We start from the raw sequence: 24979 nt of genomic DNA, 5'->3' as shown, positions 1-24979 counted from the left end.
TGCTGACATCTTGATTTTACCTCTCAAGTTCTTCTGCTCTGAATAAAAAAGATTTTAGCCCAGTAATACTCATTTTGGACTTCTGATTTCCAGGACTGTATGATAATACATTTGTGTTAAGTGACAGTTTGTGGTCATCTGTTACAGCAGCAGTAGGAAACTAATATAGCTACCTATTACTCACTGTTGAGGCAGACCCCTTCCAAGTACTTTACCTAGTGCTTTGTGAATTAGGAGATTCTTCCATCTTGCTGGTGGGAATATGTACTGTTTCCAGCCTTGTCTTGAGTGTTTTGAGGACATATAGATGATGACTTCTCTCAGTTTCTATTTATCTGAAAATGTCTTTACTTTTGTTCTTAAACAAAATGTTTTGCTCAGTACAGAACTCTGTGTTGGCAGTTACTTTCCACAAATTTCAGTGTCTTTTGGCACTGACTTTTTTTACTTAGCTGCCAATCTAATTGTTGCTCCTTTTAAGGTACTTTTTTTTCTTGCTTTTAAGATACTTCTGCTGGGTGCAGTGGCTCACATCTGTAATCCCAGCACTTTGGGAGGCCGAGATGGGCAAATTGCTTGAGCTCAGGAGTTCAAGACCAGCCTGGCCAACATGGCAAAATGCTGTCTTTACAAAAAATACAAAAATTAGCCAAGCATGGTGGTGTGCACCCATAGTCCCAGCTACTCAAGAGGCCGAGGAGAGAATTGCTTGAGCCTGGTAGGTAAAGGGTGCAGAGATTGCACCACTGCACTCCAGCCTGGGCGACAGAGCAAGACCCTGTCTCAAATAATAATAATAAAAAAGATATTTCTGTCTTTAATTTTTAGTAGTTTTACTATGATGTATCTAAATGATTTTTTTCATTTATCTTATTTAGGGTTCATATGGTTCTTATGGTCCCTGAATCTGTGCTTGATACCCTTCATAAATCTTAGGAAGTTCTCACCTATTCTGTCTTCAAATATTGTGTCTGCCTAATTTCCTCTCATTTCTCCTGCAATCCTAATGACAAATATTTTGGATCTATATTCTCTGTGTCTTACCCTTTTCCTATATAGCCAATTTTTTGTCCTCTTGTGCCTCATTCTGGATATTTTTTTCTAAACTATTGTCTTCAGCTGTTTCATCTGCTGCTATATCTATCCACTACTATTTCAGTTGTTTTCCAATTTCAGGATTTTCATTTGGTTCATTGTCCACCCCCAACCGCGTCCCCCCGTTCCCCCACCAGCATTTTGTTAAACTTTTTTTTTTTTGAGACGGAGTCTCGCTCTGTCACTAGGCTGGAGTGCAGTGGCATGACCTCCGCCTCCCGGGTTCAAGCGATTCCCCTGCCTCAGCCTCCCGAGTAGCTGGGACTACAGGTGCACGCAACCATGCCCCGCTGATTTTTTGTATTTTAGTAGAGACAGGTTTCACCATGTTGGTCAGGATGGTCTCAATCTCCTGACCTCGTGATCCGCCCACCTTGGCCTCCCAAAGTGCTGGGATTACTGGTGTGAGCCACCACGCCCGGCCTGTTAAACTTCTTAATCCTGTCACTTATATTTGAACACTGTATACACAGTTATTTAAAAATCTTGTATGATAACTCCAATTCTGTATTCCTCTTCAATGTATTTCTATTATCTGTTGCTTCTGTTGGGTTTTCCTTTGTGTCATTTTGTCTTCTCATATGCCTAGCTTTTAAAATTTTTTGCAAAATTGTTTGAGAAATAATTTGAGAGCTATGATACTATTCCCTCATAGAGAGGATTTCCAGAAAGCTATAGCATTATGGAATCACTTAAATCCAACCACAAAAGAATATTCAAAGCTGAGCTACAGTCCTGGGAAGGCCTGCCTGTCTGGTTCACCCTTACTCATAGAGTGCAATCCTTTGGGGTCACACATCATCAGTGAGGAAATTAATCAGTCCCGTCCTTCCCCAAGCCCCAACTTGGAAGTTCCCAGAATCCAACTTTGGTGTATTTTTCTTTTGTGAACTTATCAAATATTTGACTCACTTTCTCAGGTGCCCCTCCTAGAATCAGAAGATACCTAGAAAACAATGGCCCCAAAGACAGGGCTCATCTCTGTCTGTCTCCATGCTCTTCTAATCTAGATCTTTGACTCTAATTAGTTCTCTAATGCCATTAAGTATATATTTTTTAAAGCATTCTTCCCAGCTTTTCCACTTCTCCTCAGTAGAAGAGTTGGTTCATAGTACCTTGTCTGCTATTATCAGAATCAGAATTCTGGTCATATGTTTTTGCAGGGTAGATATAATTAGAAAAGTGATTTCAGCTCCAATTCCTATGAATTATTTTGATATTCTAACTTAAGGAAACATTTACACTTAACTCATTTGATTAAAAGTTCTTTAAAAAAGAATACACTATCAGCAATTCTTCCTGAGAAACGATAGATTTAGAGGCTAGAACTAACATTCCATAACTTTCTGAGGGACCCGGAGTAATTGAAAAAATTCTCTAATTTTAGACCAGATAACTTCAGGATGTCTTTCAGCTTTTTAAGCCTAAATCCTTTAAAAAATCCAAGTGAGGGCCAGGTGCGGTGGCTCATGCCTATAATCCCAGCCTTCAATTGCCTGTAATCACCTTGGGAGGCCAAGGTGGGAGGACAGCTTGAGCTCAGGAGTCCGAGACCAGTCTGGGCAACATGGCAAAACCCCGTCTCTACAAAAAATACAAAAATTAGCCAGGCATGGTGGTGTGCGCCTGTTGTCCTATTCAGAAAGCTGAGGCTGGAGGATGGCTTGAGTTGGGAGGTCAAGGCTGCAATGAGCTGAGATCGCATCACTGCACTACAGCCTAGGTGAGAGAGACCTTGTCTTTAAAAAAATAAAAAATAAAAATCCAGTTGAGAAAATACTGCTTTCTTAAATTCTTGGTTTTTAGCAGTGTCTGGGGTTAAGAGAAAAGGGGATTGCCTATAATTAAAACTTTCACTGAGACTGACAGGTGTGGCTGGGGAATGCTTCTGGACTGAGGGGCAGAAGCTGTCTCAAGAATGCCCCTTCCTTTTTCTTAAATGCCAAACTTTGTGTGAGGTACTAACAGGTATCCCAGACTTTACATGTTCAATAAAAATAAAAAACAAAAACAAAAAATCCCTGCTCCAATTGCATTCTCCCATCACTGTTAAAGTAACTCCATTCTTTCATTCTTTCAGTTGCTTAGTGCCAAAACATTGAGTCTAAATAAAAATAAAATGAGTCAAAATAAAATAATTTTGAGACAGAGTCTTGCTCTGTCACCCAGGCTGGAGTACGGTCACCAGATCACGGCTTGCTGTAGCCTTGACCTCCCTGGGCTCAGGTGATCCTCTCCTCTCAGCCTTGTGAGGAGCTGGGACTATAGGTGCATGCCACCACACCTAATTTTTTTTGTTGTTGTTGTTCTTTGTAGAGACGGGGTTTCACCATGTTGCCCAGGCTGGTCTTGAACTCCGGAGCTGAAGCTATCTGCCTGCCTCAGCCTTCAAAGGTGCTGGGATTACAGGCATGAGCTACCATGCTGGGCCTTAAGAGACATTCTTGCCTCTTCTTGTTCTCTGTAGCTCTACATCTAATCCATAAGCAAAATATTGGCACTGCCTTCAATGCATATCTAGAATCTGATCACATCTCACCACCTCTGCTACCTTTATCTAAGCCATTCTCATTTCCTGTCTGGATTAGCTTTAATTCATTAATGCAAATAAAAACTAAAGAAAGCCTAAATAGCTCCTAACTGTTCTCCAGCTCTTACCCTGGCCCCGTATAGTCTATTGTAAGTTTTGACTTTTTAAAAACTGACATGTCATATCTTTCCTTAAAATCCTGTAATAACTTTCAATTTCACTCTGGATAAAACTCAAAAGTCCATAAACTGGCTTACAAGTCTGTTTCTTTTCTTTTTTCTTTTTCTTTTTCTTTTCTTTTTTTTCAGGCAGAGTCTCACTCTGTCACCCAGGCTGGAGTGCAATGGCATTATCTCGTCTCATTGCAACCTCCACCTCCTGGTTCAAGTGATTCTCTTGCCTCAGCCTCCTGAGTAGCTGGGACTACAGACATGCACCACCATACCTGGCTTATTTTTGTATTTTTAGTAGAGACAGGGTTTTGCCACGTTGGACAGGCTGATCTCAAACTCCCGACCTCTAGTGATCTGCTCGCCTCGGCCTCCCAAAGTGCTGAGATTACAAGCGTGAGCCACCACGCCCGGCCTGCTTACAAGTCTGTTTCTACAGGCCCTCTCCCCTGTCTCTCTGACCTCATTTCCTACTACTGTCTCACTGGCCTTGCTGTTTCTCCAATGTCAGCACCTTTGCAATGGCTATACTCCCTTTTTGAGATGATGTTCTTAGGTAAAAAGCAAAAATATTTAATTTTCCCTTCGCTCATAGCATAGTCTGATATGTGCCTTCTTAGGTTACATTGTAGTTTAAGTAGTATAATCAATTTGCATCACCAGACCCTGAAAAGTCAGGCATTATTTCTGAGGTTAAGGTTTTCTCATTCTTATGTTGGAGATTCACCTCACTCCAGACTGCCAGCAGATGAGAATGTGCCTGTCTGGTTTAGTTGTCAGTTGCTTTCAGAAATTCATGCAGAAAAGGGGCTATCATGATCAGGCTAAGATGCCAGAGAGGTCTCTCAGTTCACAAAGAACAGAAACCATTACTTGCTAGTGATATTGACACTGTGCATACTTGTGACCCCAGCAATTGACTCCTGGGTATGTTCTCCAGAAAAACACTCCCAAAAGTGTTCACAGCAAGACTGTTTATTATAAAGAGTTGTTTAAAATGACCTTCATTTGAGGAATGAATCAATGACTAAGCATTGTACAGCAGTTAAAGGGGTGAACTAGACTTTCACATATTAATATGAATAAAACTCAAAAAGCAGAATGGTATAAAATGAGTCATATTAACACAAGACCAGTTTTGTAAATCAAGTATTTAAGGATGGGAGAAACAGGATTGGGATAAAAGTAAAGGAGAAAAAGTGTGTAAGAATGAAAGCAAGGCCTCACACAGACCAATGACTCTGATGTGCCATGAAGTGAGTTCATAATCAGTCCACACCGAGTACCCGAAGTTATTCATTGATCAGGTCTGGGAAGAGGGCAGAATCCTATGGCAAACTTAATTAGAGGCCCCTCTGTAGGCCGGATTGAGACCAACCCATAAACAGAACCCTGGGAGTAGTCATTCAACAAGCATGTTTTGAGGGCCTTTTCTGTATCAGTCATTATTCTGTATATTAGAGACACAAAGATGAACAAGGCAATAAGGTCTGTTCATCATATTGCAGGTTCATACAGTCTATGCACATTTCTACATCTTTTTTTTTTAACAAAGGGATAGGAAATTTTGGGAAATGATTTGCCAAAACACACATATTTATTTGCAGCATTTCTGAGACTAGCATCATAAAAAATAAAAGGAAGTAAGTCTGGAAGAAGTGATACACTTATTGGGTCCCAGGAATAAATGTCAAAATCATTCTTAGAAAAATTTTAATGAGCATTATGAATTCCAAACAAATAACAATATAGTCAATAATGTTTGGATTATCCAGGTTATAGTTACGTGATTAGTTATAAAGACTTACCTCTACCCTCTACCTCTACTACAGAAAATAAAAAGTTAATCGTATCAAAGACAGTTAAATATCCATAGAGATTGGTCACAGAAGATTAATTCCTCAACTCTGCCCATGAAGTGACATGCTAATCTTTTTCTAATAACACTTGTCTTTAATTCCATAAAATAATGTCAGTTAAAGTGATTATATGCACTTGGTCTTTTTTTTTTTTTTTTTTTTTTACTGTCACCTCTTCTATTTAATGGTCTTTTCCTTAATCATGACAGATGACGTTGAAAAATTCCTCTACTATCTCTCTACCACATATTTGATTATTGAGGTTCATTTTTGTTGTGTATCCTTTGTTGCTTAGTAAAGGATGAGTTCATCAAAATGTTTTCTTACATTTGTCCAAGTCATAAAGCTTCTATCTAGTGTGGACTCTGATGCTGGATAAGATCTGAACTTTGACTGAAGGTTTTCCCACATAATTTACAAAGAGCTTTTCCCCATGCGGGAATCTTGATGCCCTTTAAGCAATGAGCTAACACTGTTAGCTTCCCTACGGTCATATGCATACAGTTTTGTTCCAGTGTGGATTTTCTGATGTATAAGATTGAGCTTTTTTACATTTTTACATTTATAAATTTTCTCTCCAGCATGGGTATTCTGATGATTGGTAAGTGCTAGCTTCCAAATAAAGGCCTTCCCTCACACACTACATTCATAATGGTGCTGCTCTCCAGTGTGGATTCTCTGGTGGGTGACCAGAGCTGAACCATAATGAACCTTTTACTATCTTCTTCAGACCAACAGGGTTTTTCTCCAGTGCAGATTCTCTGATGTTTAATAAGGCTGTCACAGCACTTTGAGGCTTTGCTGTACTCACGAATATAGATAAGGCTCTTGTCCAAAATGAATTTACTTATGTTCAATAATACTGAGCTCGCACAGAAGGCTTTCCATACTGAAGATATCCACAAGAGCTCTCTGATGTCTGACAAGATCCAGTGTCTGAAGATTTTGCCACATTCTTTACTCTCATGCAAGTCCTCTCCAGGATGGCTTCTCTGTAGTTTCATGGGACTTGGGTTTACACTGAAGGTCTTTCCATATTGAGGATACACATAGGGCTTTCCTCCAGTTTGGACATGCTGGTGTTTAAGTCAGGGCTGCTGGTGTGTTAAGGCTTTTTTAAATAGGGAGTGATATTTTCAGAGAAATGACTTTTCCACTAACTTTACATTGAGAGCCTGCTTGTTTTATTACAGTTGCTGAAGTTGAAAATCATGTGCTAACTGAAAGGAGGGTTTCCCACTCTCAGAGCATTGGCAGGACTGAATTTCAGAGCAAATTCTCCCAGATGTCTCAGGTTCCTTTATCAGTGATACTCTCCTTAGCTTTAGGCAATGTCTGTTGTGCTTCTTCAAAGGGGATCTCCCCTCACTTGGGAAAACTATTCAGAAGCCCATGAACTTGTTCAGTGTTGGGTCCCTGATAAATGTTTCTATTTAGCCCCCTGGACATCACTCTGTTGGACTTCTTCTGGAAAAGTCTTGCTTTGAAACAGGCTCCTGTTTAAGGCCAGGAGTCACCATCTGAAAGAACAAGTTGATTATGCAATTGACACCTTTTTCCTGAAGACAGAAAGGGGAATTCTAATGTAACATATATGAGTAGCCTACAGAGAGAACATACCTAAAACACACTCTTTATATATGAAGGCTCTAAGTAAGGATATATGTTTGCTTTTTCATTGATTTCTGTTCTTATCTTTAGTACTTTCTTCCTTCAGCTTTCTTTGGGTTTATTTTCCTGTTCTGAAACAGTAGGTCTCAATAAATGGTAGACAGTAGTAGTAGTAGTAGTAGCAGCAGTAGTGGTAGTATCATTAAAGTAAAACAGGAGAAGTAAAATGGAAGAGGATTGGGGAGATTCAATACTGATACAAGATCTACTATGAAGATAATAACATAGGAAGCAGAAGATGAAAGAGGTCATCATATCAACATCAACAAAATATTTTACTATCTACTTGGAGAAAAGATAAGAAATTCAAAGCTGAACGGGTATCAGAGAATATCTGGTCTGTTTACCCTATTTTTAAGGATACAGAAATTGAGGCCCAGGTATGGGGCATGAGCCTAGGTAATACGGTTACTCAGAGGTAAAGACAGGATGAGACCAAGGGCTCCTGAATCTCACTTTTAGAGTTTTTACTAGCACACTTCATGACTCTTTAAAGCCCAATATGGTACATAGACATAAACCTTCAGATTAAAACTCTCATAATACAGCACTGTGGGTAAGAGAAGATTGTGAAGTCAGACTTCTGGTTTCAATTCCTGGCTCTACCATTGCCTAACTGCATGATCTTGGACAAGTTATTCAATGTCTCTGTTCTTCTTCAGCTGTAAAATGGGAATACAGAAGTATCTGTCTCATAGCATTGTTGTTCATTGAGAAAAAAATATATATATAGGCATTCAGGAAAAGCCCTGGTATAGAAAGCATACCATAAATATTGGCTATCAGGGTAGATATGCTATCTCGATAATAGATTATGTATTGTTATTACACACTGACTTCTTTGTAAGGATTATTTTCCCCACCCCACAGATACTAGGCTTGGTAATTTGACTTGTTTTAGCTAATGAAGTGTAAGTGACATATGCTCCTCCAGAGTAGCTAATTTAAATCCATCACATCGTCCTACAACTGTTTTTTCTATTGCTGTAAAAGCAGCACATTCAAGGTAGGACTGCTCCTCCAGCCTGGGTCCTAGAATAGAGAGAATGTATTGCACAGCTGCAACTGACCCATAACTGATGTGCAATAAGAATAAACCTTTGTTATTGAAAGCCACTGAGATTTGAGAGGTTGTTGGTTACATGACAAAAAACTAATTGATCCTAATTAGCCCAAGATGACTTGTACAATCTCAAGCCATACTCAGGGCTGCAAAGAATCCATAAAGAATAATAATAATAATCCCTGCAGTCAAAAAACTCACAATCAAAGGAGCAGGACAAGAGAGACAGATACAAAGTAAAACAGGGCCGGGTGCAGTGGCTCACGCCTGTAATCCTAGCACTTTGGCAGGCCATGGAAGGTGGATTAGCTGAGCTCAGGAGTTTGAGACCAGCCCGGGCAACATGGTGAAACCTCATCTCTACTAAAAGTACAAAAATGAGCTGGGCATGGTGGCGCATGCCTATAGTCCCAGCTACTTAGGAGGCTAAAGCATGAGAATTTCTTGAAACTGGGAACTGGAAGTTGCCTTGAGTTGACATTGTGCCACTGCATCCCAGACTAAGCAACAGAGTGAGAAACTGGCTCAAAATAAAAAAAACAAACAAAGCAAAAGAGAAGATGAATGTTCCAAGAAAGAAACAACGTGCTATGGGAGGTGAAAGAAGGGGAAGATTGGAAGTAGTTACAGAAATGGAAATATGTTTGTTTAGAAATCAGACATCAATAGAGCTCAACCTAAAACGTTTTAATGAACTGTGCAACTTGTTCTAAACATCTTCCAGGCTGAAGCTTTCCTACTTTTTGATAAAGAAGTCTGGAATCCCAACTAAGCACCCAAACTGTGATGTAGAAGATCCAGAGTTTTTTCCTGAAGAACAAATTGTCTTTACTCAGAAATTCCTCTACTACTCATGCTCATGCTGAAGTGGGTTGGCTTTATAGCTGGGCAAGAATAAAGTTTAGCTATCTATTCACACATCCATCCCCTAAACCATCGCAAAAAGAATCTGAGGTAGCTATAAAGACTATGTGATCACAGATACTTGTCACAGAATTCAATCATGAATCTTAAGCCAATACTTGCTTAATGTATGTGAAATCTGAGAGACACTACTTGATAATCATTTAACTTTCCATCCATTTAGATTCTTGAAGTCGAACCCTTTTGATTATTAAAAGCAAGATTATATAAAGCAAATCCCTGAACATACTCTCTTAGCATCATGTAGAAATGCTTCAATAAGTTAAAATTTTCATGGGAGAATGAACTAAAACTATATTCAATAGCATGGATCCACCTCACAATGTCAAAAGAAACAAGCCAGCCACAAGAGTTACATGGTATACACAAAGTTCAAAAACATGCGTAACTCATCATGGTGTTACAAGGAATCATGGGGATAAAGGCTTCTGGAAGGCTGAAAATATTATTTCTTGACCTGGGTGTGGGCTACACAAGTGTGTTCACTTAGTTTAAGTGATAAAATTGTATGCTTATGATTTGTATATTGTAGGTGTGTTGTAATTTAATAGAACACAAGATTTTGTGGGATTGTTTTAGGGTTCACTATGACCCATTTTTTTCTCTTTTTAAAACTATAGTTGAAGACAATATCTATTATTTAATATATTTTACATAGGGATTCAAGCAATATGTTTACTTGAATTTAGTTCCAGGAAAAAGTTCACCTCTGCAGTCAAAGATAGTTGCTTTCTTTTGTTAGGCAAATAAAAAACAATATAAAACAACATATTTTCCCTTTTGCTAATTGCCAGAAAACTTCAACTTCAGTGCTCAAGTGTATTAATCAATTATTTCTGAGAAAAATTTATCATCTGCAGTAGGTTGAGTGGTGGCCCCCAAAAAGTTATGTCTATGTCCTAACCCCTGGAATCTGTGAATGTTACCTTATTTGAAAAAAGGGTCTTGGCAGGTAATTACTAAGTTTATGATCTCAAGATGAGATCAGCCTGGAATATCCAGGTGGGCCCTAAATCCTGTGACAAGGATCCCTATAAGAGATAGGAAAGGAGAAGACAGAGAGGATACAAAAGCTGGTGTGAATACAAAGGCTGAGATTTGAGTGATGTGGCTACAAGCCTAGGATTCCTAGAATCTGGAAGAGGCCAGGAAGTACCCTAGAGCTTTCAGATGGAGTGCAGCCCTGCCAACAACTGAATTTGGACTTTTGGCCTCCAGAGCAGTGTGAAAATAAATTTCCGTTGTTTCATGCCACCAAGTTTGTGGTAATCTATTATGGCAACCCTATGAAACTAATACCATCTGAAGAGTTCAAACAAGGGGACACTCTGCCTTCTTGTTTTAGGTATCATCAACAAGTTTCCTTTAGGGGCATCACTAGTGCCCCTTTTTGTGTGCTTTTTGGGGGTAATTTTTCTGTTTAAAATGGTACCCAAATATAGTGGTGAAGTGCTGTCTAGTGTTCCTAAGTGCAAGAAGACTGTCATGTGCCTTACAGAGAAAATAGGTGTGTTAGATAAGCTTAATTCATGCATGAGTGATAGTGCTGTTGGCTATAAATACAATGTTAATGATTCAACAATTTGGTACATCCAGAAAAAGGAAGAGAAAATTTGGTCATCTGTACATGAGGTCACTAGGGAAAGTGCTAAAAAGCAACATCTACAGTGTGGGATGAAGCTAAGAAAAAGCCGGGCATGGTGGTGCATGCCTGTAATCCCAGCTACTTGGGAGGCTGAGGCAGGAGAATCGCCTGAACCAGGGAGGCGGAGGTTGCAGTGAGCCAATATTGCACCATTGCACTCTAGCCTGGGCAACAGGAGTGAAACTCCATCTCAAAAAAAAAAAAAAAAAAATTGAGTATTCATGAGATGACAACTAATTAAAGAAAAAAACCCAAGAACACGTGAAACCCTTCTAAGTTAGTGCTGGCTGGCTCCCACGTTGATAGTGTGGAAAATGTTAAAGTTTCAGGCAAGACAGGTTCTAAAGATTAGAAGGCTATGGAATATTCTTAAAACATCTGTGTAGTATTATACAGAAAAGGGTTATGTGGAAGAGCTGCTTTCCTTATTTATTTTTATTTTTTATTTTTAGAGATAGGGTCTTGTTATGTTGCCTAGGGTGGTCTGAAACTTCTGGGCTTGTGATCCTCCTGCCCTGTCCTCCCAATGTGCTGGGATTACAGGTGTGAGCCACCTGCTCAGCCAAGGAAGAGCTGCTTTCAAACCCTGATGGGACTGGCTTGTTTTACAAGGATGCTGGCGAACGAATGTTTACAATGCAAATGACATATGGATTGATGAAAATATTATGACTACAGGCTCACAGGAATTTAACCCCCCCATTAACTCTAGGAACAACAGTTTAGTACTCACTAATTCAGTGTTTGCGGCAACATTATAGGACCCAACTAACTATAAGTAATGCAAACTGACTGTATATAGTTGTTCCTCGGTATCTGTTGGGGACTGGTTCCAGGACACCTCAGCATGCACAGGTCCCTTACATAAAACAGCATGGTATTTGCATATAGCTACACACATCCTCCTATATACTTTTAAATCATCTCAAGCTTACTGATCGTACCTAATTTAATGAAAATGCTATGCAAATAGTTGTTATACTGTATTTTAAAAATGTTCTATTATTTTAGAAATCAGCTATCAATGGAGTTCAACCTAAAATGTTTTAATGAACTGTGTAACCACCAAGTAAGACTTGTTCTAAAGTCTTGTTTTTATGCAAGTTAAACAGAGTCAAGAAAATGTGAAACCCTTCTCAGCTAGTGCTGGTTGGCTCGCACATAGGTAGTGTGAAAAATGTTAAATTTTCAGGCAAGGCAGGTTCTGAAGATCAGGATCAAGATAACTTTTATTTATTTATTTGTTTGTTTATTTTTACTTTATTATTTTTTTGAATACTGACAATACAGTTGGTTGAATCCATGGATGTGGAACCTGTGGATGGAAAGAGCCAATTTCTGAGGGTAACAAATGGGAAAATGATTTCGTTTGAGTCTAAGAGGTTGGCAGCTTTCTATTTCTCTTCTGCTGAGTGTAGCCAAAGAAGTGAATGGTTAGCACAGGCTTGGAATATCCAAGTCTCAAAAATGTTGGAGGTATGAGAGAAAGGTAATCTCAAGATGAGTCACTGGAGAAAGGAACCTACAGTTAAGGTCACAGCAGGCCTTCCAGACAAAGATGCCAGCTATTACCACTTCTTTTTATCATGGTAGTAGATGTCATACTAATGTAATAAGAGGGAAAAAAAGTATAAAGATTTGAAAGGAAGAAATACAACTGTCATCATTTGCAAATGGTATATGTAAAGACCCAAAATATCTATATGTTATTAGAATGCTGGCTACAAAGTCAATATATAAAAATCAATGCTAAGTCTCTGTAAACAGAAAGTAAATTTTTAAAAATGACACTACTAACAATTACATGGAAGAAATGTCAGATGTCTAGAAATAAATCTAATAAAGATGATCAAGACCGACACAGAAAACCATAAAATATTATTGGGAAAAATTAAGACCCTGAAGAAATGGAATGCTATACCATGTTCATGAATTAGAAAATTCATGCAAGAATGTTGATTCTCCCCAATAATCTATAGATTCAATACACTCTCAATCAAAATCCCAATAATTTTTTAGAAGGGAGTGGGTCAAATTTGACAGCTGATCCTAAAATTTATATGTAAATGCAAAGAACCAGGAACAGCCAAGACACTTATGAAGTAGGAGAAGAAGGTGGTGTTAAGAACTAAGCTGATGCAGAAAGAACTGAGCTGCCAGGTGTTGTGGTGGTCAGTTAAAACATGCCAAAATGATAAGGTATCAGTCAAGCCTTCGATCAGCAGTAGCATTAGCAAGAGGCTCAGCAGGAAAAACTGCTGGCTCCTGCAGTGTTACATTCTTACCCATGGAACAGAGTCAAACAAGCGTCAAAACAATCAGCAAAGATATGGGGATCATCTCGCTACTATGAGAAACCTAAATAAAAGGCTCCAGCTATTTTATGGGCCTAAGGGCTGGGAGGGGAAAGAGGGAAAAGTGCTAGGAGTGGAAAAGTACTAAATATTGAAAGTGAAGACAAGTGGCATCAAGGTTCCTGATCCCAGTAAAATGGTCTCAGAATTGTTTAGAGAAGGCCACCAATAAAGAGACCTCTAAATAGAGGTGCTTGGACTAGGAATGCAGATATGCGTAAGAGCATGGCTGGGCCGGGGGTCTGGGTCCTTGACTGCAACTTTCTTCAGAGACTGCAATGCATTGGCTGTGCCCCAAGTCTGGCATGGGGAGGGTAGCTTTCCTTCATGAGGTGTACGGCCTTTGTAACTGCCTATGGTTGGGCCTGAAAAATGACACATAGAAATTTGGCATGGAGTCTGACTCTTCAAGTAGGATGATTTGCTCCACTGGATACTAGAACAATGTAAAGCTACGATAATTAGGAAAATCTGGTATTGACGAAGGGAGAGCCAAATAAAGCAATGGAACATAACAGAGAAACTAGAAACAGATCCATGCATTTTTGGAAAATTAATTAATGACAAATTGGCACTGTAGAACAGTGGGAAATGACAGGCATTCCCATAAGTGATGAAGGATGAAAAGAATATCCATATGGAGAAGAATGAAATTAGACTTTACCTCACTCAGGCAGAAAAATAAGTTTCAAATGGATTACAGATATAAATGATAAAGCAAATTAGAAGACTTTTTAAAATGGTAGAGATTATCTTCATGATCTTAAGGGAGAGAAAGAATTATTCAAAAGACACAAAACAAGAAACACATGGAAGAAAAAGATTGATAAATAGGACTATATTAAAATTAAAAATGTATATTCATCAAAAGACATCATTAAGAGAATAAAAGGCAAGCTATAAAGATGGAGATAATATTTGCATCCTCTATGAAAAGAGCTCATATCCAGAATATGTAAATAATTCCTATAAACATGTAAAAAAATTGAACAGGAACTTTCCAAAAGAATACCAAACAGTAGTAAGTAAGCAAGCAAGCTAACCTACTCTTAGTCCAAGAGATGTCACCTCATCTTTCAAGGTTACTAGCTCCATGACAATAAAAAGTGGCCTGAGTAAGAGCTGCCATGCCCTTGCAATGTTGGCACACCCAGCAAGACATGTAGGAGTGCAAGGCCCAAGGAGGATGGTCTCTCCCAAAAATGGTACACCGAGTTACAACATAAAATGGGTTTCTTACTGCACAAAATGTTTGAAGAAACACTGGCCTAAAGAATATGTTTCATACTTCTTAGCAGAACAAAGAATGTCTGGTCTGGTCATAATATACTACTTTCATATGCATATTCTATGATTCTTGAAATATAATCAAAGTCCGTGAAAACTTCCTTCTTTACCCCCAGATGCACTGTGCTTTTTCACATGCTATTCTCACTGTACCTTCCCTCATTCTTCTGTATCATGTGGCTCAAGAACTCATTCTTTTCCTCCAAAGCCTTTTCAATTGTTTTCGTGAGTCATTGTTAAACCCTCTTCAATGCAAAGTACTCTACAAATCCAGCGGCTTTATCACAGTATTTGTTGTTTTCTATCTACTCTCTTCTCCCTGTCACCAAATAGTCTGCGAGCCCCGAGATTAGGGTGCTTTTTTCACTTATTTTTGTATTCCTAGAACCTGGCACAAGACCCAACCTAAAACAAATAATCACTAATACCTTACTTTGAGCTCAAAAGTAATAACCACAGTACACATATCCTGATCGCTTAATGGTTAAATTCTTCAACAAAATAAATTTATTTTCAGAAATAGCTCCTCCTTCAAAGTCTTCAGAATACCACTCACTGCTTAGTATTTATAGTTGTGCTGGTTTGGAGTGGGATATGGCGTCACTTTCAGTGCTGATCCCAAAAGGGTGTCCTCCACCCAGATGACTGTCTGTAAATCTCCATTCTAGAAACAAACCAAGATAGCTGGGGTTAGAAAGGTAAATACTAAAAACATTGAAGGTAATAGCACAGAAATGGGGTGACAGGTCAAATCAAGGAAAACCTAGTCTCCTTCAATTGCCAAAGACAGGAAGAAGCAGTGCAAAAGAATTCACACATGAACTCAGCAAAGCAAAGAGAACTTTCTGAAGCCCTTCACTTCTGCTGTAAGTACAGTACGTGTTTTACCTTCTCTAATGTGCCCCATTCCCTGAGTGAGGTCCATTTCCTCAACGTGAGCTCCAGAACCATGATCTTCTTTGCCTTCAATCCCCATATCCAGGCCTTGGGCAGGGCTGTAGGCACTACTCCAATACCAGAGGCTTCATCATGTGCTTTTCCATATGCGTCTCTGACCTTAGTGCCTACTGGCCACAAGTTGGCTCAGAGCTTCATGAAGTCCAGTGTGTTTTACAGCTGACTTGCCTGAAGTGCTGATTAGGATAATTCACGGAAACTGTGCATCCCTTTGCAACACAGAGCCTCTTTCTGAGAAGTGAACACCATTTCACCTTCCCAGAGAGTGTTCTCTATAATCTATTCCAAATGTGAACCACCAAAGCTATCTGCAATTTCTATCGATTTGGCACATCTTGAACCTAACATGAATTAAATTTCAGGAATAAAAAATTTCAGGACTATTACTCAGGAGGGAGAAATCATTGTTAAAATAGAAAAATAGCCTAACCCAGTGGCTCATGCCTATAATTCCAGCACTTAGGTAGGATAAGGTGGGAGGATCGCTTGAGCAGGGGAAATGGAGACCAGCCTGGATAACATAGTAAGACCTTGTCTCTACAAAAAATAAGAAATTAGCAGGCATAGTGGTGCACACCTGTAAAACCAGCTATTTGGGAGGCTGAGATGGGAGGATCACTTGAGCCTAGGAAGCTGAGGCGGCAGTGAGGTGGGATCACACTACTGCACTTCAGCCTGGGTGATAGAGCAAGACCCTGTTTCAAAAGGAAAAAAAGAGAAAAAGAAAAATAGTAACAAAGTAATTTTAAAGTCCAGATTTCTCTCCTGAGTTTCACATGTGCAAATACAGGCTTTGGGGATTAGTGTTAGGAAGTTAGATTATGGTCTGGTGGACAGCTCTAGTGGGAGTCCCATAGACACAGCAAAAACATTTTCAAAATCAAACTCACCTCTCAAATCTGAGCACTCTTGGTTGACATTAGGTATCAAGCTTCACATAGTCATCCTAAAATCAACACTGACCTCGAAAATTCCCCAAGTGTCCCATTATTATATCTCTGAGCTTTTGCATATATGACACCACACACAGCAGTGACCTATGATCAGCTATGAGCAAGGATCAGAAGTCAGAAACACTTAAATCTCCTTGGGAAGTTTTTGTCTTTGTTTTGTTTGCATTGGTTGAGGAATCTCAGTCAAACTCAAAGGCTTATTGAGTCAGTAAGTCAAAAGGTTTAAGGCTTTTTGACTATGCAAGAATCACCCTGAAAAATTATCTATTGGGATTCCTACCTAAAGATATGCTCTACCTTCTGCCAAGAAGTCACACACACATCTAATCATCCTAAGAGCACAGCAGTACATCAAAGGCAAAGAAAGATAAATGGGTTGGTATTTTCCAGATTCAACTAAGGATATGTCCTTCCTCTCTCACCAATTGCTTCAAATTTCAAATCTAATGTTTTATCTATAACACCAACAGCAAGAAAACAACAACAAAAGTCTTGCTCATAAGAGGAAAATGTTTGAATTGCTAGTTTGCTCTAAGCCAACACAAACTACATTATATACTATATGGTTTTTAAATGGCTTTACCTTATGAGTTGCAAAATTACCTTCTCAGAAGTAGATGTGATTTTAGAGCCTTAGAAACAATGCTGATGGAGTTACTTTTGAGTGATTTCTCACTTCAGTATTTCAAGGGTGAAGTGTCAATTAAGGCATTAACATTAACCATACTCTTCTTTCAATGGTATCTTCCGATGTAACAAAAGCCCTTTGGAATATATTTGCCACATAAATCACTGATGACACTTTCCTTTGGCATGTGTTTTCTGGTGTTTAGTAAGGTTAGAACTCCCACGGAAAGCTTTCCCACACTCTTCACACTCATACGGTTTCTCTCCAGTATGGATTCTCTGGTGATGAATAAGCGTTGAGATCTGGCTGAATGCTTTTCCACACTCTCCACACTCATAGGGCTTTTCTCCAGAGTGAATCCTCTGGTGATTAGTAAGTGCTGAGTTCACATAGAAGGCCTTCCCACATTCCTTACACTCATACGGCTTTTCTCCTGTATGGATTCTCTGATGCTTGATGAGGGCTGAGCTCACACTGAAAGCTTTTCCACACTCATCACACTCATAAGGTTTCTCACCAGTATGGATTCTCTGATGTTTGATAAGGTCTGAGCTCACACTAAATGCTTTGCCACACTCATTACATTCATAGGGTTTCTCTCCATTGTGGATTCTCTGATGTAGAATCAGGTGTGCCCTTACACTGAAGGCTTTCTTACACTCATTACAAGTATAAGGCTTCTCACCAGTGTGGATTCTTTCATGCACAGTGAGGGTTGAGCGCACGCTAAAGGCTTTTCCACAGTGATCACACTCATAGGGTTTCTCTCCAGTGTGGATTCTCTGATGTCGAACAAGGCCTGAGCTCTGGGCAAACTTCTTTCCACATTCATTGCATTTATACCGTCTTTCTTCCATGTGCCTACTCTCATGCCTTTCTAACTGGTCCTCATACAGAGAGACTTTTTCATACTCAGGAGTTTGTAAAGTATCCCCATTATATATGCTAGGGACCTTCTGGTGTGGGTCCATCCTTAGAAAAACCTTCCCTTCAGAGCTGACACCTTGTTCACACCTCTGGCCTTGATTCCTAAAATAATAAACAGACCTTTGAAATGTGCTTTATTCCCTGTTGCTAAAGCAATATAATATGATACAGACTAGAGCTCTCAAACACGTTCAGTAATCCCAGGACAAACCAATCATATGGCACTCACATAAAATGTTTTCACTCAGCCTGTATCATGTCTCAATAACATCAAATAACTGTTGGAATGAATATCTGACTCAAACGGCTATTTAAATATATCTTCATGGCACACGCCTATCATCCCAGCTACTTGGGAGGCAAAGGCAGAAGGATCACTTGAGTCTGGGAGATTGAAGCTGCAGTGAGCTATGATCATGCCACTGCACTCCAACCTGGGCAACAGAGCAAGATCCTGTCTCAAAAAATATAAATGAATAAATAAAATATCCTCTATAAAGTCATCTAAAACATACACATACAATCCGGAATATAAATGAATATAAAAATAATATATAGTTCCTACTTTTAAATGCGAATCATATTTAATTAAATTGGAAAACAAGACAGAAACGCAAGAGATTTGCAGATAGAGCAGATGAAGGAGTATGGGAATAGAAATGGCAACAGAAACAAATTCAACTGATAAGAAGTTTGGAAAAATGACAATAACACCATTAACAGGTATGTTTTACTGCCCACAGAAGTCCATACTATTTGAGATGGAAGAGAGAGACAGGGACCAAAAAAGCTCTGTTCATTGCTATGCCAGGACTATTTCTGCAGCTGTTGTTGCTATGATAAACAGTATCTCAGCAACAAGGATCCTTTGTCTCTGCTGGAACTGTGACAGAATAAACCCCTCACCTCTCCTAAGAAAAGGGATGGCTGCTACTTTCTTGGGAACAAACCCAGTTTTGTGTCTAAACTTGATAAAATTTTTGCTCCCAACTCAAATTACACTAATTACCCCTCTCTGCCTTTTTCCACCTTATAAATTGTTTTATGTCTTGACAGTTATAAGTTAACAGTGTGCACCCTTGATATAATGAGAATGGCACTTCACCTCTGTGGTCTTCCTCCCCAGAACATATAACCTCAGTATAATAATGACAAAAACAGTTAAATCCCAATTGAATGATATTCTACAAAATGAACAAACAACAATAGCAACAACGAAAACCAACACAAAGCAGAACTGAGGATCCAGGACCAAGAGAAAATAAGGTCTCCATTCCTGCACCCCACTCTCAGAAATTTAGCTGTCAGAAAAGCAAGTCGGAGTCACTCCTGTAATTAGGAGTCTTAAGAGCCTCAGAGACAGCCAAGGACAGGACTCAAGACATCAGCCTGTCCCAGCCATCCTCCCTCCCAGGGTTTCTGAGGGTCTACTCTGCCAGTGCAGAAGGGCCAGGCAGGAGATGGGGTAGTGAAGGGAAAGAAAAATAAGAGGGAGGATGATGAAGAGGGAGGAAAAGGGAGGAAAGAGAAAAGAGGAGGAGTGTGAGAAAGTGGGTGGAAGAGGGGAGGGGTGGGGAAGGATGGAGGGAAAAGGCAGGCCTGAGGCGACCTGGCGCAGTACATAGTTTCTCCCATCCTCCGAGGGTGTCCACCCCAGGGCACACGCAAAACTCTAGAAGAAAGTCAAGAGGGAACTCACCTGAAAAACTGAGATTAGACTATCTGACCAAGCGACTGAGGACAGCTGTCGGCCTAGAAAGCTTGACTTTGACTTCCGCAGATCCCGCGCCTGGGCATCTGGTCATCTACTCTAGGATCCTGGAGGCTTCCCTCTCAGGGATTTGTGAGTTGACCAGAATGGACCATGTGAAGAAAGGATTGCTTACTCCCAAGAAGGCATTTTATGCTTTTTATCTCATTTAATCCTACAGGGCAGACGTTAAAGTCCTCCTCGCATATATATAAAAACTGAGAAGCAAATAAATTTTCCGAGGTCAGGCACCTGTTAAAACAGCCAAGATGAAATTTCAATCTAGGGCTTGCTTCCCAGATTAAGCCACTTTACAGCTTCTCAGGGTAGTATTCAGCCAGTAATCTCCAAATTAATTTGTAAATTCAACACTATTCTCATGAAAATAGAAACTTTTTAGAAGATTTTAATGTTCACCTAGAAGACTAAACATGCAGGACTACCTGGGGAAACTGAGAAAGAAGGGCACTTGTCCTAAAGAACTTACTTATTATAAAGCCTTAATACTTAAAGTGTGTAGTACTCATGATAATGATACAGAACAGAAGGCCCAGAAATAGACACATAAATTTAGCATTATGATAAAGGTAGCAAATGAGTTAAAAAAAAAAAAAGTGAACTCTTCAAATGCATGGTGAGAACTGGATAACCATCTGGAAAGATGGTAAATTAGATTTCTACCTTACTCTATAAACTAGGATATATTCCAAATAAACCAGTTTTACATGTTATAAATGAAACCATAAAAGTACCAGAGGAAAACATGAGGTGAGTCCTTTATAACCTCAGAATAGAAAGGCCCTCCTCCTGGCCGGGCGCGGTCGCTCACGGCTGTAATCCCAGAACTTTGGGAGGCCAAGGTGGGTGGATCATGAGGTCAGGAGTTTGAGACCAGCCTGACCAACATGGTGAAACCCCGTCTCTACTAAAAATACAAAAATTAGCCAGGCGTGGTGGTGCGTGCCTGTAATCCCAGCTACTCAGAAGGCTGAGGCAGGAGAATCACTTGAACCCGGGAGGCGGAGGTTGCAGTGAGCAGAGATCGCACCACTGCACTCCAGCCTGGGTGACAGAGCGAGACTCCATCTCAAAAAAGAAAAGTCCTCCTCCTTATAAGCCAATATCCAGAGATCATTAATGAAAAGATTGGTAAACTTGACCCACATAGAATAAAAACTCCTGTGAGGTAAAACAAACAAACAAAAGCACTTTAAGCAGTCAAAGACAAAAAAATGGAAATATATTTACAATTTCTATTTCTGAAAACTGGCAGCCAAGATGAAGTTCCTGAACGATAAAAAAAAGTGTAAACGGCAGGTCAGAGCTGGATTCTCTCCTGCTCCAGCTTCACTCTGAACTTAATCAGACTCTGCTAAGCATTCACAACTCACTTATCCTGATCCTGTCATACAGCAGTTGTTGTTAAGTCACCGCAGGTCCCTTACTTCCAGAATCCCCAGAAGACCACAAAACGTCAAAGTTTAGCACAACTCTCCTGTAGAGGGAAGAGTCTGTCATTAACACTTCAGTGGCATATTCCTGGGTGGCACTAGAGAATAACTATCTTATTCTCCCTCTGCTTCCGGAGCTGGCATTTCTTGCCTACTTCCTGACTGTATCCAACAGCTGGGGCCAGAAAAAAATTAAACACATGAATTTATCAAAGAATCGCTGTGGAAATGAATAAATCAGCAGAACAGGCTAATTCCAGGGAGGTAAGGAAAGTAAGAAATAATTACAACAAATACCTGGATAGCACTTCCTATGTAGCAGGTACTGTTCATGTAATCCTCATAACAACTCTAGACAGGTGCTTTTATTATCCCTACTGACAGATGACATATAGGCACAGAAAGATAAAATGACTTGGCCAAAATCACAGGTAGTGTGGCTTCTGACTTACGTGCTTAAAAAGTAGGGGAAAAAAAGGGAAGAATCCCTAAGAGATCAAAAGTTGTAAGATGATAATCTCTCTCCCCACCTGCTGTCTGGATTCACTCAATTCCTTGAAATCATCCAGCTTAGCCACTTCCCCAAGGAAAATCCTCCCTCCCCTGGCCAGTGCTGCTCCCTCTCCCAGACCTGGTGTTCCTCAGGATGCTCAGGAACTGGCCTCAGCCACTGTCAACTGGGCTGCTGGAGCCAGCTTACAGAATGCTGGCCTGTGGAGTTTTCTCATTAACAGAATCCTTGGAACCAGCGAAACCATCTCCTCTAAAGATGCAGTCATGCAGCTTTTCCTGTAATTGAAGAGTTTTCAGGAACACTTCTGTAAAAGAAACATTTTACTCAAAGAAAAAGCAAAGATTGCCATAGGTGTTATACTACTAAGGGTTATGGGGGGAAAGAAGTGCAATGTTAAATAAGGAGCTAATTTGCAAAGGGCTCTCAGATCACATGCTGGGGCAGCAGGCCTGCAGTGGTAATCTTCCCCGTTGCCTTTAAGCACTGCTTGGGATAGTGGAAGGGCTCATGAGAGAACAGCATTAAGGTTGCTGTAAGGTGGTCCTGGCGTGGATGGAAGTGACTGCTAAAGGGAAGGGTAGCCATTTATTGCCAAGCTGAAGTAGAGAGAAAATAAATTCTGCATTCGAAATGAAATGTCACGGGCACAATTAAGTGGTGGAAGAAGCCTCTCCTGAATTTAGAGCACCGAACATTTATTTCCAATTATTTGCATTTTCCCCCTTTTGTTTGAAAAAGAGAGCTGAAGATCTGGTGGGCAGTGATACCAATTGGTACCAGAAGCACACTTGTAGTTGGCACTCAATGAAGCTCTGAAGACGGCAGTAAAAACCAGGGTTGTAACTGAAAGGGAAGTAGTCCCAACTCTGGGCCCCTGCGGCACTAAATCTCGAGGAAAAACCCTTTACTGGAAGACTGCATTTGGATACAATCCCCACCGTCCCAGGAGGGGTTGCCTCTCCTGGAGTTCCTGCACACATTCCACCCAGGCAGGCGCGGAGAGACGAGGTCTGAGGGGTTGCAGCTGTGCAACATCCACCCAAGCGACACCCAAATGCATACCAGCGTTTCTCTGCCTGTGAGCAGCAACCAGCTCGAGGCCTCGCCGCGGGGCGGAAGTCCCTCTCAGTACTTCCGGGGCGTGTCCCGGAAATTTCTGGGCGGGGCCTGGCTGCGCCCGAGGTTGCCAAACAGGGGTTGAAACCTCCACCTGTCCCCGCCGCGGTGTAGGCAGGGTCTAGCCCGGGAGCGATTTGCTCCGGCCCGTCGGCAATGCTCAGACTTCCTATCTCACCTCTCTCGAAGGTTGATTTTGCTTCCTGAGTTTTATCCAGGGCAGGACCACCCGTGTATGTTGGAATTTAAAGACAGTGCAGTTGGTGAAATTTCTCGTGTGGGCCCTACAGGATCCCTTAAAGCGACACATGGGGCCACAGAACTCTGGTCTTAATTATTAGTGATCTGAAAGCCAACACACTATATCCTGTGTGCTTTCTCAAAGATTAGAGACAAGAACCAAGAACAATATTTTCAAAACATGACTGCGATACTGCAAAATTTCTCCGGCTATTCAATTATTTATGAAAGAACTTAAAACACTGTAGTCAGTAAATATACTGGTTTGGATATAAAGATGGTAAAAGGAGTAATTCCTAAAATGAATCATTACAGGTGGAGGCACAAAGTTTGAATCCATCTTATGGCAGAGCATGAATTAAGAATATACAAGGGTCACACCTGAGGGCATAACTAGGGGAGAAAAGAAATGGGCAAAGCCCCAGGAAACCTAACCAAGTGGCCTCTTTGAGCCTCCATTTACAGAATAATGGATTGGAACACTAAACCTAGCATTCTAAACTATGAATATTTAAATATGACAGAGCAAGCAGTTATTTCTTTGGTATATTACACATTTAAACTGATTTTCTAACTTGGGTTGAACTTTTGAGACCTCTGTCGCCCAGTGGCATAATCATAGCTCACTGCAAGGGCTCAAGGGATCCTCCCACCATATTCTTTTGAGTAGCTGGGACTACAGATGCATCCCACCACACCCGATTAACTTTTTTATTTTTTAAGTTTTTTTTGTAAAGACAGTCTTGCTGTTGCTCAGGCTGCTCTTGAACTCCTGGCCTTAAGCAATCCTTCTGCCTTGGCCTACCAAAGTGCTGGGATTATAAGCATGAGCCACTGCACCCAGGGGTTGAACCTTTCTAAACCTGCTGAATTAAGTACCCCTGCTGCAAAAGCAAGCTAGTGCTTCTAAAGTCCTGCTTTTTAACGATTTAATTTAGGAAATCACATTTCCTCCTACATATTTGCCTTCCTAAATAGGATTAACACAGTATGTTAAAAACTACGTTAAAAACAAATAAAACTGGAATGGTTTTACTTGGCAAACTCTGACAATATTCTGGCTTGTGGTTTCCTTGACATGCTGGTAATTCCTGCCTAGAGGCTGTCCAAGGGACTGAGGGTCATATGTTGTCCTTAAGGCTAAATCTTTGATGTTATAGCCCCTCTGTTAAAGAGACAACCCCTAGTATTTTACCTTTGATGCTATAATGAACCAAGATATGGAAGACTAAAACTAGACTTGTACTTCTGTAATACTTGTATGCTGTAACACTTGGCATAGGGATGATGGCAGATCTGATGCTGAAAGCAACCTTAAAACATCATCAACTTTATTGTTTATCAACACCCTGACATATGTTGCTGTGAATGCCAAACATTAAGTCTTCTTTTTCTTTTATAGTCTTAAAAACCACAAAATATGCACACACACAGGATTCTCTTAAGGCTTGGCATAGCTAATTTTTCTAATTGTATTGCCAGTACTTCGTATCTCTTTCTCCTATTTACCTTAAATATATCAAGTCTCGCAACCTCAGCATTAAGGATTTTGGGCCAGATCATTCTTTGTTGTGGGGCGGGGACAGGGGCAGGGGTGGGGCGATGCAGGGTGGGGTGAGGTGCTGTCCTGTGCAAACATGATGCTTAGCAGCATCCCCAGCCTCTACCTACTAGAAGCCAGTAGTATCCCAGCTGCCCACCAATGGTATGAACAAAAATGTCCCCAAACATTGTCAAATTTCTCCCAAAGAGAACCACTAATCTCACATACAAAAGCCTATTCTCAAGCGCTTTTGGAATTATAACCTTCACACAATAGTCTTTAGTGCTTATTTTCTTTCTTGA

The 24979-nt window shown here is 40.3% G+C and overlaps 1 protein-coding gene across 22 annotated transcripts; it reads right to left on the bottom strand.

Moving 5' to 3' along the window:
- Positions 1-5796: 5796 nt before the first annotated feature.
- On the bottom strand, positions 5797-22913 carry LOC107975096 (zinc finger protein 3). Of its 22 annotated transcripts, none has more exons than XM_063812275.1 (7): positions 22841-22908; positions 21896-22082; positions 21205-21308; positions 19763-20065; positions 17112-18165; positions 15155-15262; positions 5797-7174 (listed from the first exon to the last, which is right to left on the bottom strand). In XM_063812275.1, exon 5 carries the CDS (start codon positions 18105-18107, stop codon positions 17298-17300), a length of 810 nt encoding a protein of 269 aa, XP_063668345.1. In that variant the 5' UTR covers positions 18108-18165; positions 19763-20065; positions 21205-21308; positions 21896-22082; positions 22841-22908; the 3' UTR covers positions 5797-7174; positions 15155-15262; positions 17112-17297. The 22 variants fall into 22 exon arrangements, with proteins under 22 accessions (XP_063668345.1, XP_063668339.1, XP_063668333.1 ...); XM_063812279.1 differs by lacking the exon at positions 5797-7174 and adding an exon at positions 21062-21100 and having other exon boundaries at positions 15072-15262; positions 21896-22053; positions 22841-22905; XM_063812278.1 differs by lacking the exon at positions 5797-7174 and having other exon boundaries at positions 15072-15262; positions 21896-22053; positions 22841-22913.
- Between the last annotated feature and the right edge of the window lie 2066 nt (positions 22914-24979).

The sequence above is a fragment of the Pan troglodytes genome, chromosome 5, assembly GCF_028858775.2.
Source record: "Pan troglodytes isolate AG18354 chromosome 5, NHGRI_mPanTro3-v2.0_pri, whole genome shotgun sequence".
Lineage (NCBI taxonomy): Eukaryota > Metazoa > Chordata > Mammalia > Primates > Hominidae > Pan > Pan troglodytes.
Note: the sequence above shows the minus strand (reverse complement) of the source record. Positions and strands in the feature narration are given on the sequence as shown.

Excerpts from the sequence above, each read along its gene's own strand:
- LOC107975096 (XM_063812278.1), bottom strand. The coding sequence starts at position 18,107 with ATGGACCCACACCAGAAGGTCCCTAGCATATATAATGGGGATACTTTA.